Source organism: Thunnus thynnus, chromosome 4, assembly GCF_963924715.1.
Source record: "Thunnus thynnus chromosome 4, fThuThy2.1, whole genome shotgun sequence".
In the NCBI taxonomy this organism is placed as follows: Eukaryota; Metazoa; Chordata; class Actinopteri; order Scombriformes; family Scombridae; genus Thunnus; species Thunnus thynnus.
This window is the reverse complement of record NC_089520.1, coordinates 17,149,005-17,162,484: the sequence shown is the minus strand read 5'-3', so window position 1 is coordinate 17,162,484 and position 13,480 is coordinate 17,149,005. Positions and strand designations below refer to the sequence as shown.

The 13,480-nt window shown below is 38.2% G+C and overlaps 2 protein-coding genes across 2 annotated transcripts; both read right to left on the bottom strand.

The window, feature by feature from the left end:
• On the bottom strand, positions 1–9,005 carry tmem51b (transmembrane protein 51b). Its single transcript, XM_067587008.1, has 3 exons — positions 8,706–9,005; positions 1,874–2,306; positions 1–906 (listed from the first exon to the last, which is right to left on the bottom strand). Exons 2-3 carry the CDS (start codon positions 2,290–2,292, stop codon positions 444–446), a joined length of 882 nt encoding a protein of 293 aa, XP_067443109.1. The 5' UTR covers positions 2,293–2,306; positions 8,706–9,005; the 3' UTR covers positions 1–443.
• A 973-nt stretch (positions 9,006–9,978) lies between these two features.
• LOC137181359 (kazrin-A-like) lies at positions 9,979–13,250 on the bottom strand. Its single transcript, XM_067587009.1, has 3 exons — positions 12,714–13,250; positions 12,435–12,531; positions 9,979–11,470 (listed from the first exon to the last, which is right to left on the bottom strand). Exons 1-3 carry the CDS (start codon positions 12,833–12,835, stop codon positions 11,309–11,311), a joined length of 381 nt encoding a protein of 126 aa, XP_067443110.1. The 5' UTR covers positions 12,836–13,250; the 3' UTR covers positions 9,979–11,308.
• Positions 13,251–13,480: the final 230 nt, after the last annotated feature.

Here is a 13,480-nt window from a genome sequence, read left to right as displayed (position 1 = left end):
AAAAAAAAAAAAAGGTAATTAGTTTCCCTTTTCCCCCCTTGAAACACCGCACACGGCTTCAAAATAACCACAATTCAAAACTAATCAGAATCAAAACACAGTAATGATGATAATTCCTAGTAAGGTCAAAAACATGAGATTATCCATAACTCCACGTTACAACTGGCTATTAAATAAAACTGAAATGTTGTCCTTTGTTTGACATAACTTATGGCATGATGTTTAAAAAACAGCCGATCCTTTGCATTATAGCAAAGAAGAGAAAGAAATTTCCTAATTTCATGGGTGTGTCTGCATGGCTTCCATCACGCTGCTCCCAGCAACATTTAACCTACTTAACATCATCCTTGAAAATGGGTTTTCAGAAATGTTATCATTAGTCTGTTTAATCCAGAGATATTGTTATTCATCAGGAACAGGCAATAAGACATAAGGGGGAGGCTCTACCCTAATTCAGGCATCTTATTGTCATACTGAGGTGGCGGAGTGATGGGCTCAATGGTCACTGGATTCTGTGTGGGGCTACGGATTTGGAGGCGGAAATCCTTCAGGTGCAGTTTGTCTGACTTGATCCTCCTCACCCGCAGGGGCCGCAGTAAACGGCTCGCCCGGCTGCTGCTGCGGGCAGGCAGCCTGGCGTTTGACGTGGGGGCAGCAGGGCCGGCCTGGGGCTCAGCAGCAGCAGCAGCAGACGGCGCGGGAGCCGGTGCGGGATCATTAAGAGGGGTGTCTTCAGTTGGGTTGTTAGTGGGTTCCGTTCCCTCGTTTTCCACAGCAGCTATGATGTCCTCGTAGGATGGCAGCTGGGAGGTGCTGTGCTGTAGGTTGCTCTGACGGACCGGGTAATCGCCGCTGCCAACGACCTCGTCGTAGCTCGGCACGTTGTATGTAGATGGATCTGCAGCTCTGAAAAAAAGATGCATTAGGTGACCCTCAGTGAGAAAACACCACGTATTATCTCAAGACCTCTGCTTCCTAAATACATGAAACTCAAGACAAAGAAGACGAGGCTGTGGCACTAAAGCTTGAGTCAGTAACCGTCCTTGACTGAATGAATGTAACTTGAGGAAAAATACATGATGACATTAATGAAAAAACTGTGTTGAATGTGGATCAGTCACATCTGGTTGATACCAGGTTTATTTAACAAGATCAGTAATCGACAGGTCAGATAAGTGCACCCCTAACGAAAAGGTATTTGATACTTCAGTGATAATGGAACATATAACATAACATGATGCGTATGATGTATCCTGTTTCTATCTGTGAGGTGCGACTGTCAGTGATTGAATCTTAGACAACCTTTTCCAGAAAAACTAATTGAATATTGTCTTGTGAGGCAGAATTACTAGTTTAGCCGGATCACGGTGTGAAGTAAAACCCAGATCAGCTCAATTTACATCAATCTGTGCTACAGATTCACAGAAGTTCTGGAAATTTATCAGAAAAGTTAAGTAGAAAACATATCCTGCTCCACAGACTAGATTAACAACTAGACATTATATAAGGTAATGCATGAACAACCCTTTATTTAAAACATATTTTTCTATTTTTTTTAAGTAGACTCTAAGTGATTATGGCATCTTTCAAATTATTCTGATTGCAGGTTTTTGTGTGTAGAAAATGTGATATTCCTGATGTAAACTGGTGAGTGTGTGCTGCTTTTAGCGCATTCATCCTGTTGGTTTCTAGGCGGGATACTTCCACCTGATGACACCCATGTAAGGAATTTTTCCACTTTTAAAATGTTTCATCAGTTGGAAATCAATAATATGTGTACCAAACATTTCTAAATATTCCTGGCTAATAATGGAAGTTGACGATATCTAAGATAAATCAGTATATGAAAACAGAAGTAAGAGTCATGACTCACGGCTCTGCCTGCTCTCCTGCCACATGATCCAAGAGGGCGCCTCCTGTTGCTGCTGGCTGGTTTCTCATCTCGCGAGCTCTCTTCTTGCTTCTCACCCCGAGGCAGATGGACAAGAGCAACATGACTCCCCCAACTCCAACCAGCGCCATAGCCACCGACGAGGACTTGCTTTGTTCTGTGATGTCCTCGTCATTATCAGAGCTGTCTGTGGTAGAGTTGCCTGACGGAGTGGGTGAGCCACCTGAGGCCTCTCCATCCACGGGTATCACAGTCCACACGATCATGACAATACCCAAGGCGATGAGTCCAACTCCCAGGGCGCACAGGGCATAGTGGGCTCCTGAACCACTGCCCTGTGAGCTGGAGGATCTGTTGGGAGGGCGGTTGTTTCCGCCGCAAATACCCTGACTGGAACACATCCCTGCAGGACAAACTGCAAGAAGATAAAAAGAGCTAAATAGACACAAACAAATTCTAACTAGAAAGCTGCCATCATGTAATAATCTAAAATTATTCGAGTAATGTGCTTGGACAAAGATGTATTGCAGCAATGCTGTACTGCTATTAAGCACACCTGCTACACTTTACTGGTTGCTATGGCAACTCTTATGAAGAAGATGGTGCTTGTTTCCTTCTCTTTGAAAAAAGGTTTTTGTGCAGTACGTATGATTACTAAAGTGCACCACCACTGAAGAAGTTCTTTCCTGTCATAACAGGTGGTGTAAAGCTTGTGTCAAACAGCAAGTACATGTAAGGAAAAACCTCCAAATAATAAGCCGATATTTATCATTATATTTACCACCACACGCATAAGATGATAATGAAAACCTTCTGGGAAAATAATAAACGGCACTTCCAAGGTTAAGGGAGTTCAGAGGAAGTCACATGAATTCCTTTTGGTTTAATATGCACAATAAATAAAGAAAACACCAGTTAATGCTTCAATGGAGCCTTGTGGAAGTTTAGGCAGAGACAAAAGTGGATTAATAGTCTCATGTTTCATATAAAGTCCATCATATGTGACCATGATGACCATCTGCATGAGTCAAGTTTATTTATGTGGCCCAAAATCTGAAATTTAGACCAGCTAATATGACATTTGAATGTTTCGGTTGATACAATGTTCATGTTTCTAATGTTGCTGTATATCTCAGGCAGCTATGTGACTCCTATTCTTATATCTGTGAATAAATTAGTTAAAGTCTGGTTTGCATACAAGTGTTAAGACGGCTTCATTTCTGAGGAACAGGAGTGAGAGAGTGGGAAAACAGGTTACAAGAGAAAACCTCCAGGTGTGGTGAGAAAACAGGTTATAAGAAAACAACTAGTCCAGTGGTATGTCCACACAAGTCTTAACATGAAAAACATGAAGCTGAGATGCGGTATCATAGACAGGAATGACTCACACTCAAAGAATGATGTGAAACAAAAATGCAAATGCTAATGTTGATGGTATTTGGCAGAAAAATTGGAATTGATGCAAACATGTTACTCAACATACGTTATGAAATATGCAGTATGTCACAATGCAACAGATTGAATCTAATAACATCAACACCTGTGCAATATAATCTAATCCAACAGTCCTACTATACAATTCCTACTTTGTGAAGCTTCTTATGTTTGTTTTTTTCTCTTGAGAGTCTGAGAAGTGAAGTTTCAGCTCTCATCATTTGTGTGGCCATACTTTTTTTTAAGTGTTATTGTGTCATTGTGTATTTAATGTATAAATCCATTTTATTGGGTAAAGCAAAACTACTGGAGGGAAATTCCTGCTTTTTAGGCTTGTCACTCTTTAAAACAAAGCAACATTTACTTACTTACAAAGCTGTGTGTAGTTCAACCAAAAATGTCTGAAAATGATTTTTTAAAAATGACAATCACTGTTTCCCAAATAGTCGATTAATCAATCGGTCAATCGCCAGCTACTTTGATAATTAATCATTTTGAGTCATTTTTAAGAAAAAAAAGCTAACATTTTCTGGTTCTAGCTTCTTAAATGTGAATATTTTCTGGTTTGTTTAGTCGTCTATGACAGTAAACAAATATCTTTGGGTTGTGGACTGTTAAGGACAAAACAAGACATTAGAGGACGTCATCTTGAGCTTTGAGACACAGTAATCAATATTTTTCACCATTTTCCTGACATTTTAAAGACTAATCGATTAATCAAGAAAATAATAACCATTATTTGCATAATTTTGAGTAACTGAAATATGTTTTATACATATACACATGAGTCCCAACCTACATGTTAATGATCATGTTGCTGTAAAATATTACTGATGTCTCATCTGAAATATACTGACTGCAGTGAGTGTTTGGAAACATATTCATTTAATGACATCCTGCAGGGAGTATGCATTTAAAGAAGAAAAAAAACAAAACAAAAAAAACAGTACACGGTGGCCATAAAAGCTCCACATCTGGTTCACACCTGGTCAGCAACAATGCTGAAGTTGTGCTGTGGTGTTTATTAAATGCTCCATTTAGACTGGAGGTGCTGGAAAAATGTTCTTCATACCACCACACTGTGGTATGTAGCACTAACTTTACCTCTCGCATTGGGCCGGATGGAAACATATTCATACTGATTAGACCATATTCTGGCTCAGCAAGACGCCAGGCAGTGTTTTCCACTCTTTAACTACTTTCTGCAATCATATCCATATGCAGCAGTCATCTGTCTCTGTAATCTACTGTAGGAGCTTTAATGTTTGATGAGTTGTGTGTCCTAAGATGCCCTCCTGCATACAGCATCACTGTGGTGCTGAGCTGTTATGTAACATTATAAGATGATGAAGCTTGCTTAAATTAAAACATTAAATAGTTCTAGCTCATTGTGATATTTAGTGAAACAGTATCTAATTGTGTATTAGCACAGTGTGATAATATACAGTAGGGCTGCAACTAACAATTATTTTCATTATAGATTAATCTGCCAATTATTTCCTTGATTAACTGATTGTTTGGTTTTTAAAATGTCAGAAAATGTCCATCACAATTTTCTAACGTCCAACGTGGTTGTTTTGTCAAACCAACAGTCCACAAAAACAAAGATATTCAGTTACATAAGACAAAGAAAAGCAGAATATCCCTTTTGCTTTAAAAATCAATGCAATTAATCAATTATTGAAATAAATCACTATAATTTCAGCTGTTATATTCTAAGAAGTCATGATCATATGAATTAAATGGTAATGAGTGACAATTATCTCAAAATCCACAATGCCATAAAAAATAAACCCAACATCCATCAATACAAAGAGGATGAGAAAATGCTAAGTGATCAAACATTATGTGGAAGATGTTATTATACCACAGCTAAGCTCAAGACAAACTGTTTAAGCAGCAACTTTTTATGATTGAATCTAAATCCTGGATTCCTCCTGTATATAGTTCACATTAAGACTGGGCAGTATGTCAGTATTACAGTATCATTTATCATCTCTAGTTACCATATTATGGAACTTAAATATCATAAATACAGTTGTGGTCAAACGTTCACACAAACTTGTCGGGACACTTGAGAAATGTACGAGTGATTGAGAAATGTACGTTTGTTACACAACAAAAAAGGTTTGCTTTTATTTTATTCTATTTTTTGTGGGTCTTCTGAAAATATAACAAAATGGGTCAAATGATGGGTCAAAAATATACATACAGTAACTTAAAGTACTATTTTTTATTCTATGCAATACTCATTATTATGTCTGGTTTTATTTGTTTGTGAAGCTTGTTGGTCGACATTTGTTGTTTTTAAATGTGTTCTGTAAATAACTTGACTTGACTATTTACTTGACTATTTTAAATCTGATCTCTGCATCTGTATAAGTAGAGCGTGTTTGACTTCATGCATTACTGACACAGAAACATCGCAATGGGAAAGTCCAAAGAGCTCAGTACAGATCTGCATAATAGATTAAAAGAAGTCAGGAATGTCATTTGGGACCTTCTCAAAGCAACTTCAGCTCTCAAGATCATCAGCGCAAGTACAAGTACTGGGACAAATACTGTACTGTACAAATGGGAACAGTGGTCTCTTTCACAAGGTCACTCTCTTGCTGAGAGACCACTGGTCAGGTCCGGTATGGTCAGATGTAATCCAAGAATCACCAAAAACAGGTCTTCCGTGATGTAGAGACATCTGGGACACATGCGTCAACATTGTTCAACATTGTCATGATGTGAGAGGCTACTGGGCAAGAAAGACGCTCCTCTACACAATTGACACTTTAAAGTTCAACTCAAATTTATTTTCTGATCACACGTACAAACAAAAAGCCTTCTGGAGGAGGGTTTTGTGGTCTGATGACACAAAGATGGAATTATTTGGCCACAATGACAAAGGTGTTCTGAAGGAGAAAAGACAGACATTTAACCCTAAGAACACTGCACCTTTATTTTCAGTAGAGCCACAACTAACTATTATTTTCATCATCAATTTATCGGTTAACCGTTTGTTCTATAAAACACCTGAAAGCGGTGAAAAATGTCCGTCAAAGTTTCCTAAAATCCGGGCAGCATCTTCAAATTGCCTGATTAGTTAGACCAACAGCCCCAAACCCAAACAATCAATTTACTGTCACGAATTACTAAGCAAATCCTCAAATGACTGGCTGGAGCTATGGGATTTTTGTCATTTTCGCTTTAAAAATGACTGAAATAATAAACAAATTATAAAAATAGTCCAATAGTCTAATTGATTAATCAGCTAATGGTTACAGATATGGTTGCCAGTCACCTCTTTTTCTGGCAGGACAGACCCACTCAGAGTAATATATAAATACACACAAATATCTGAAGCGACATGGATGATAAATCACTACATGTTTGCTTATGACAGAACGTTAGATTGAAACATGCTGTTGAAACAAAATATGAACTTCTGGAAAAAATCTTCACAATACCACAAACAATTATAGTACTTTATCAAAGTTTGTCACTAGGCCCAGAGCACCTGAACATCTACGTTATAACTATATAACTACTTAAATTGACTCTGTAAGCTCACAATATCATTCAGAAATTCCATAATTTGGGGACTACTTATTAGAAATGCATCCATAAAGTGACCCATAAGTTCATCCAGTTTATTGAAGTAAGTAAATCACTTGATATTCTCAGGGTAGAATAGACACACATGAACCGTGTTGACACATGAACTGATGTAATATTCATGTATAAATTTAATGACAAAGTATATCAAGCATGTCTGCCACATGCATAAATACCAGAACGTTAGTCCAACCCTTCGCACAGAGCGCGCCCTGCAATTTGTCTTCTTCAGAAAGATGGTAATAGAGGGGTCCTGCAGGCTCTGTGCTTGTGATTCAAAGAGGCTGGGACTGGTGACGGTGAGAGAAATGACTGATACTCTGGTATGTTATGATTTGGTCTCTTGGAATATGTTGTCCTTACAGTATCGCCCAGTAACTCAGTGCATTAACTTGTGAATGTGACGCATGTGTTTCCTTCCTTTCCTGAACACAGTTAACCTGATTTCCGGCAGTTCAACTTTTTATTACTCGGTGACTCTGACACTGAAATGATGACACACTGTCTGTATTACAAAGGATGTGACAACTTGCTGTTTTTCTTTGTCATATATGGCAGTAGACTGAATATCTTTTGGTTTTCGACTGCTGCTCAGACAAAACAAGACATTTGAATAAATCTTAAATCCTATTGGGCATTTTTCACAATATTAACCGACTAATTAAGAAAATAGAAAGTAGTCAGCAGATTAACCAGTAATAAATAGTAATCATTAACTGTAGCCCAAATAGGCACGCATTGATTTGACAGACTTGAGCAGCATTGACACCAATACTGCTCATATTAAGTGTACTGAATATTGACTATGACATAACTTTTTTTTAACATGACTCATTATTACAGTTTCTTTGTCAATGGCGTGATAAAACTCAGTGTTTCTGCTGTCAGTTACAATCATTCAGTCACACCAACTGCAGAATCAGTTTCCCCTGGACTTTTGTTACCTTTACATAATAATGATCCCAGTCATTTCCAGACAGTGAAATATAAAGATTTTAAATTAGGGAATAGGAGAGTCCTGGTATCGGGCCGGTACTGACCGATCCCCCTAGTTGAGATACTGGAATCAGTATGAGGAGAAAAATAAGTTGGATCAATGTCTATAAAACTCTGTAAAACTGAAAGGACGTCAAGTTGTGCTGCCATTTTGGACTGTTTTCTTCTCCACTTATTTAGATACAACATACATATATGTAATGCAGCTGACTGACTTACAGTGTCACCTGTTGCAGAGCCACATGCACTGTGATCATTATCAATATGGTGAAGGTATAGCAGTGAGTTAACCTGTGATTCTGTCAGGCTAAAGCATAACATGAGACCTTCAGTGTCACTTCTAATGGCTCCTTAACTTCAATGCTGAACTGTCCTGCATGCTGCAGGCCTGCTGGTCAGTGTGCATGGGTGTGTCCTGTTCAACATCAGCATTAAAAAGCAGCTTTTCTTGTAATGCACATGGGCCTACTTGCGGTTTCTATTTGGCTACAATATGGGTACATTAACAGCTCAACCAGTGAGACATTACTGGCGCAGTAAAGGGGGAAATTAGTGCGGGTGGCTCCGTCCTTCAGCCAGTTTACTGGCAGCGCATTCATTGTTTGTGGAGTGGGAAGATACCTCAGAGGGAGGAGACCTGTCCCTTCACAGGTGGATAAACTCAACCTGGCTAATTTAACACCTCATAAACAACTCAAAGAGAAAATAAATTTATTAGCTCTGGTTAAACTGATAATCATGATCGAAAGTGGTGAAGGTGATCTAGAAGAGGCCTTACCTTTTCGCCGCTCAGTGCGCAAGGACTTCCCTCTTCATGGGTGAGTTACCTGAATCACGCAGGTGTTTTCAGGAAGATCACAGACGCGGAGGAAGAGGAAGAAAACATAGACGCAACACCTGACGCCCCGTTCACCTGAGATATTTTAAAAAGTGTGTTTCTTCCTATAGTGATCACAGCTACAGATAGCTATATAATTAATGGGAACTTTGTCTAAACTCCAGCCGGACTGAAAACCGTCCTCCTGGTTGTAAAGTGCGTCTGCGACCTGTCTTCCTCTTGGTCCTAGTGCCGCTCATGTTAGCTTCCTCTGGGCATAACAGGGACATCCGGCCAAAGATCTGATAACTGAAACCGATAATGAATAATATCACTATATACAATAATATGCTGGATAATAAAATCCTCCATTTAATTTTAGTTTCATCTTAAGTTATACAAAACCTTTCTGATAGCAATTATTATAATTATTATTTATATTAGTATCATTCTTATTATTATTTTTATTATTATATTATTTTCAAACGGTCCTTTATTGTAATGTACAAGAAGAAAACCAGCTGTTGTAACATATTGTGGTCCAAAGTATGTAGTGAAGTGAGGGAGGAAGGCAGTGATTTTAAGAGGACTCACTCTGTGATTAATTGGATCAATGTAAATTAGTAGCCTAACATGATTTTAGTGCTACTTGCAGAGATTTATCTGTTTGTTTTTGACAACAGGAGAAGTGGTGGCCTAAAAGTTCGAGTAGCAGAAAGTTATCCGATTGATGCCTGGACCAGCTGAATAAATCTGGGTGGGGGAACGTGAAAGAGCAAGGCTTATCCCTCTCTCTCTCTCTCTCTCTCTTTCACCCCACCTTCTAAAGTGAAGCTGCTCAGTGGCCAGTGGACCCCACTGTGGTTGTATGGGGTACCTTTAAGTGTGAATGTGTGCAACTTTGTGAGTGTGAACAGAGAGTCTTTCAAAAAGTGAAAATTCTCTGATGAAAAAAGGTAAAAAAAAGGAAGAAAAAAAATCATTTGAACTCAGGGTCATAAAATGCAAACAGGAATTATGATTATTGAATTCAAACATTCATCATAACAAAGTAGAGTCTATTTCTGAAATATCACAAAACTATAGTACACCACTCTGCAGGAGAAACATACAAATTTATCCAAAATCAATGCAGGAAAACATAAACCTATGAGTCTTCTATGATTAGCTTGTTAACACCGACTTGACTGCATTTGTCTTGAAAAATAACAACAGACTTTCATATGTGCAACAGTTGACAATAATTTCACCTTTAATGTTGCTACATGAAACGCTATGACAGCTTAGCGCAGAGGGACAGTTAATATTAACACAGATGTTAAAAGCAAACAGTCCTTCCCTTGTTTCTGTCTCTATACAGGTTTGAACTGGTCCAACCTTCCCGCTGAAACGGTTTTGCTCTGGTGACTGGAGACGCCCACAAAGCAGCAGACAAACCTGTTTTTCTCATTCCTTAGATTGACTTCAGGCTTTCAGCTGCACACAACGAGGGTGGTGACATTTCATGTGTGTGTTTTCATGCTCAGGAACAGCAAACATTGTACAACTGTGTGTTATAAAACATGATCAAACTGTACAAAATATACTGGTACATTCTGTCCATTGGTTTGCATTTTTTTGTCAATTTGCTTATACAGTATAAACATAAACTGAAGACAATTTGCTTAAATCTTACACATTATCACTCTAAAAAAACCAACATTCAGCCATATCGCTCTTTTAGTAACTCTCTTTTTTTTTTATCAACACTTGCATGTGATAGCACGAATGTGCAGTTTCATAAAATCTGTGCCTCTTTAATATATTGGTGACAGCAAATTCAGCTCCTCCACATGTCAGAATTTCATTTTTTACTGTTTTTTTTTAAACTAAGGTCCACTATTTCTCAGAGTAATAAGAAATAATAATAATTGAAATGAAAAACTTGAATGGACCCTGCAGAGGGCTTAGAGGAGGTTGTGGGACTGATTTGAGCCAGAAACTCTGAACAGTCTCTTGCTGCTGACGTGACATAGTTCAGGTCTCCTCAGAAGAGTAACAAAGGATATGTATCTTTCTATACCTCAACCATAATTCTTATATATGCAAAAAACAAAATAATGATGTGACTGTGCTGTGAGACCTATTTCATATAAGGCATCAATCGAGAACACTCAGTTATTTCTGTAGGTTATGTTTCACCCTTCTTATCTTTGATATCAGTCTTTTCTATAATGTATAAAACTCATAATATAAAACAAATTTGGAAATTAAATTGAAAAAAAAACAATAGAACTTTGCATTCACAAAATCATCATCATTATATTTACAACAGCTCTATCAGGTTAAAAGTTATTTTTGTTTCTGTTCAGAGGATGTGTTGTTCTATTATACTGTATGTTGGCCAAAATAGCTATTTTTTGTTAAATTAAGTTGTAGAATCCTTTAAGACAACTTATCGATCAACTTTCCTATACTCCAGATATGCTGAGCAGTGTAGGTCTTTTTCAGTAGTAAACAACTATGATACAATATCAATGTAAACAATAGTAACAATGTGAGCAGTCTTGATGGCTGAGAGTGGTTCAGACGTTGGTGATCTCCACACTCTTGTAGGTGTGCATCGGGCTGCCTTTGGCCCGGGGCACAGCCTGAACTCTGGCCTCTCTGGGCAGAGAGCCGCAGCTGCCGTGGAAGCCGTGACTTCGCTCCACCGAGTGGCTGTTTGCACGTAACCTCAGCGGACTCTGGAAAAATGTAAAGGCATAACACAAAATATGCAGTTTCATGCAAGACTCTGAACCCAAATACACCTTCCATCAAATATTATCTGCTGACATTAAAGTAAAACCAATAAAAGCTACTAACAACAGTATAATTTACTAGTTGAACAAACTTTCATTTGTATTTTCTTCCAAAAATAAATAAAAAGTCATTTGAATCTTGAAGTCACAATGAAGTGTCTGGCTGAGACCTTTTCAACATGCACCTATTTTACAAGACTTTGTATCTTTCATTTTTTATATCCAAATCCTTTCACAACCCAGAAAATTGTGACATCATGCTGCATAAAAGATGTTTTAAACAATGTGACCCCTCTAAGCTCTTCACCAAATCAAACTTCCTCTCCCTAACTGACATTCCAGCACCCCTCATGTGTCATGTCCTGCCCAAACATCCCATTTCCACTGGAAAGGCGTCATTTTGAGGAAACATGCTCTCAAAATGATATTTCACTATGTTAATTTATGGTCATATGCTGAAAACACAATGACTGTCAGAGCTTCACAGCTGCTGATTCAGTGTGTTGTAAAATAGTAGTCGAGTAGTTGTCATTGATGTATGAAAAAGGACCTGGGGGAATTATGCAGCCGTCATTTTGCAGTGTTGCACAACTTTGCATCCATTGTGTCTGTATTTACATATGTGAAATATATTTTTTAAATTGACACTGACTGATGAAAACATTGCACCACTACAAAGCTGAATAATGATATACAGTATATCTAATTATATGTAAACAATATTTTAGAAATGAACTACAGTAAATCTAGTGACATTGATTAAAAACTTGTCACAGCACTGAATAGTGGTTTTAACAGTTGACTTTGTGTAAATATATTTTGCAACATGTTCAGCGGTTCTCTTACTATTATTAAATAAATCACTTAATATGATATAGTCCAATCTTATGGTAGTGAAATGACATACCTTGCCTGATCTTCTCATAGACACCCTCTCTTCAGCAAAGCGTTTAACAGCCACAGGCGAAGAGGAACTGACAACCTCAAGGCTCTGCTCTGCATTGCTGTGAATGCAAGGCATTAAAAGACATTAATTTATTTGTTATGTGCACAATATAATGATTATTTCTTGACATTTGAAATAACTAGAGAAGATTCATTTTTAAAAGCACAGAACAAAATCATGTAATTAAGAGCCAAAAGGTTGATGTGTAACTACTGCAGGATTGAGGAGATTTTAATCTACCTGTGAGGCACAGCGAGTGATTTCATCTCTTCATAAAGGTGCCGATGCAGCATGTGTTTGTTGCTGGGGATCCCCAAGGCTTTGGCCATGGCATCTGTGTCAAAGGACGGGTCCAGAGCCATCACAGCACCGTGAATCCCTTTACCCTGAAGATTGTCTGCAAACTCCTGCACAGAACAACACAGAGACAGAACATGTACCTTTGTTAGCAGTGCAGCTGAGAAAAATCACTTCCGATTTTATCTTTATTAGTCCTCAAAAGTCTTTGAGGTACAGAGGTCAAATTAATCAGGAAATAAAAGTATACTCTGGTAAAAAAAAAAAAAAAAAAACTTAAACAAATTGCTGCTTAATTCTGGAGCAAAAGTAGTGTTTTTGTATGGACTAAATTCTGGCAAAGTATTGTTCATATAAGCACTCATAAGGCTGATTTGTTCTATGTTTTTTTTAACCTCTAGTTGTGTAAAAGTGTTTTTCTTCTGTATTTCTTTCAGCGGTGGTGAGGCACCAAAGCAACAAAGCTTTCACTATGTCTGAGGGAGTCCCAGACCAGTAATATGTGGTATCTGTTTCCAGTCTGCCTTAGAAAACTCCAGAGCAAAGGGAATACCATCACTGACCTCCCACCCACCTTGAGATCTATGTCTCTAATCCACTTCATTACTCTGTGACATGTCCAAACAATGGGGTCCCGGTCTTGGTGCTCGCATTTTGCCCGCCGTGCCTGCAGGGCCTGTGAAAACACAAACACACAGATAACCACGGAA

Coding starts and splice junctions, on each gene's coding strand:
- tmem51b (XM_067587008.1), bottom strand. CDS start 2,292: ATGTGTTCCAGTCAGGGTATTTGCGGCGGAAACAACCGCCCTCCCAAC. Junction 907..1,873: donor GCAGGAGAGCAGGCAGAGCC/GTGAGTCATGAC, acceptor TCTTTTTTTCAG/AGCTGCAGATCCATCTACAT.
- LOC137181359 (XM_067587009.1), bottom strand. CDS start 12,835: ATGGCTCTGGACCCGTCCTTTGACACAGATGCCATGGCCAAAGCCTTG. Junction 12,532..12,713: donor TCACTCGCTGTGCCTCACAG/GTAGATTAAAAT, acceptor TTGCATTCACAG/CAATGCAGAGCAGAGCCTTG. Junction 11,471..12,434: donor CTATGAGAAGATCAGGCAAG/GTATGTCATTTC, acceptor ACATTTTTCCAG/AGTCCGCTGAGGTTACGTGC.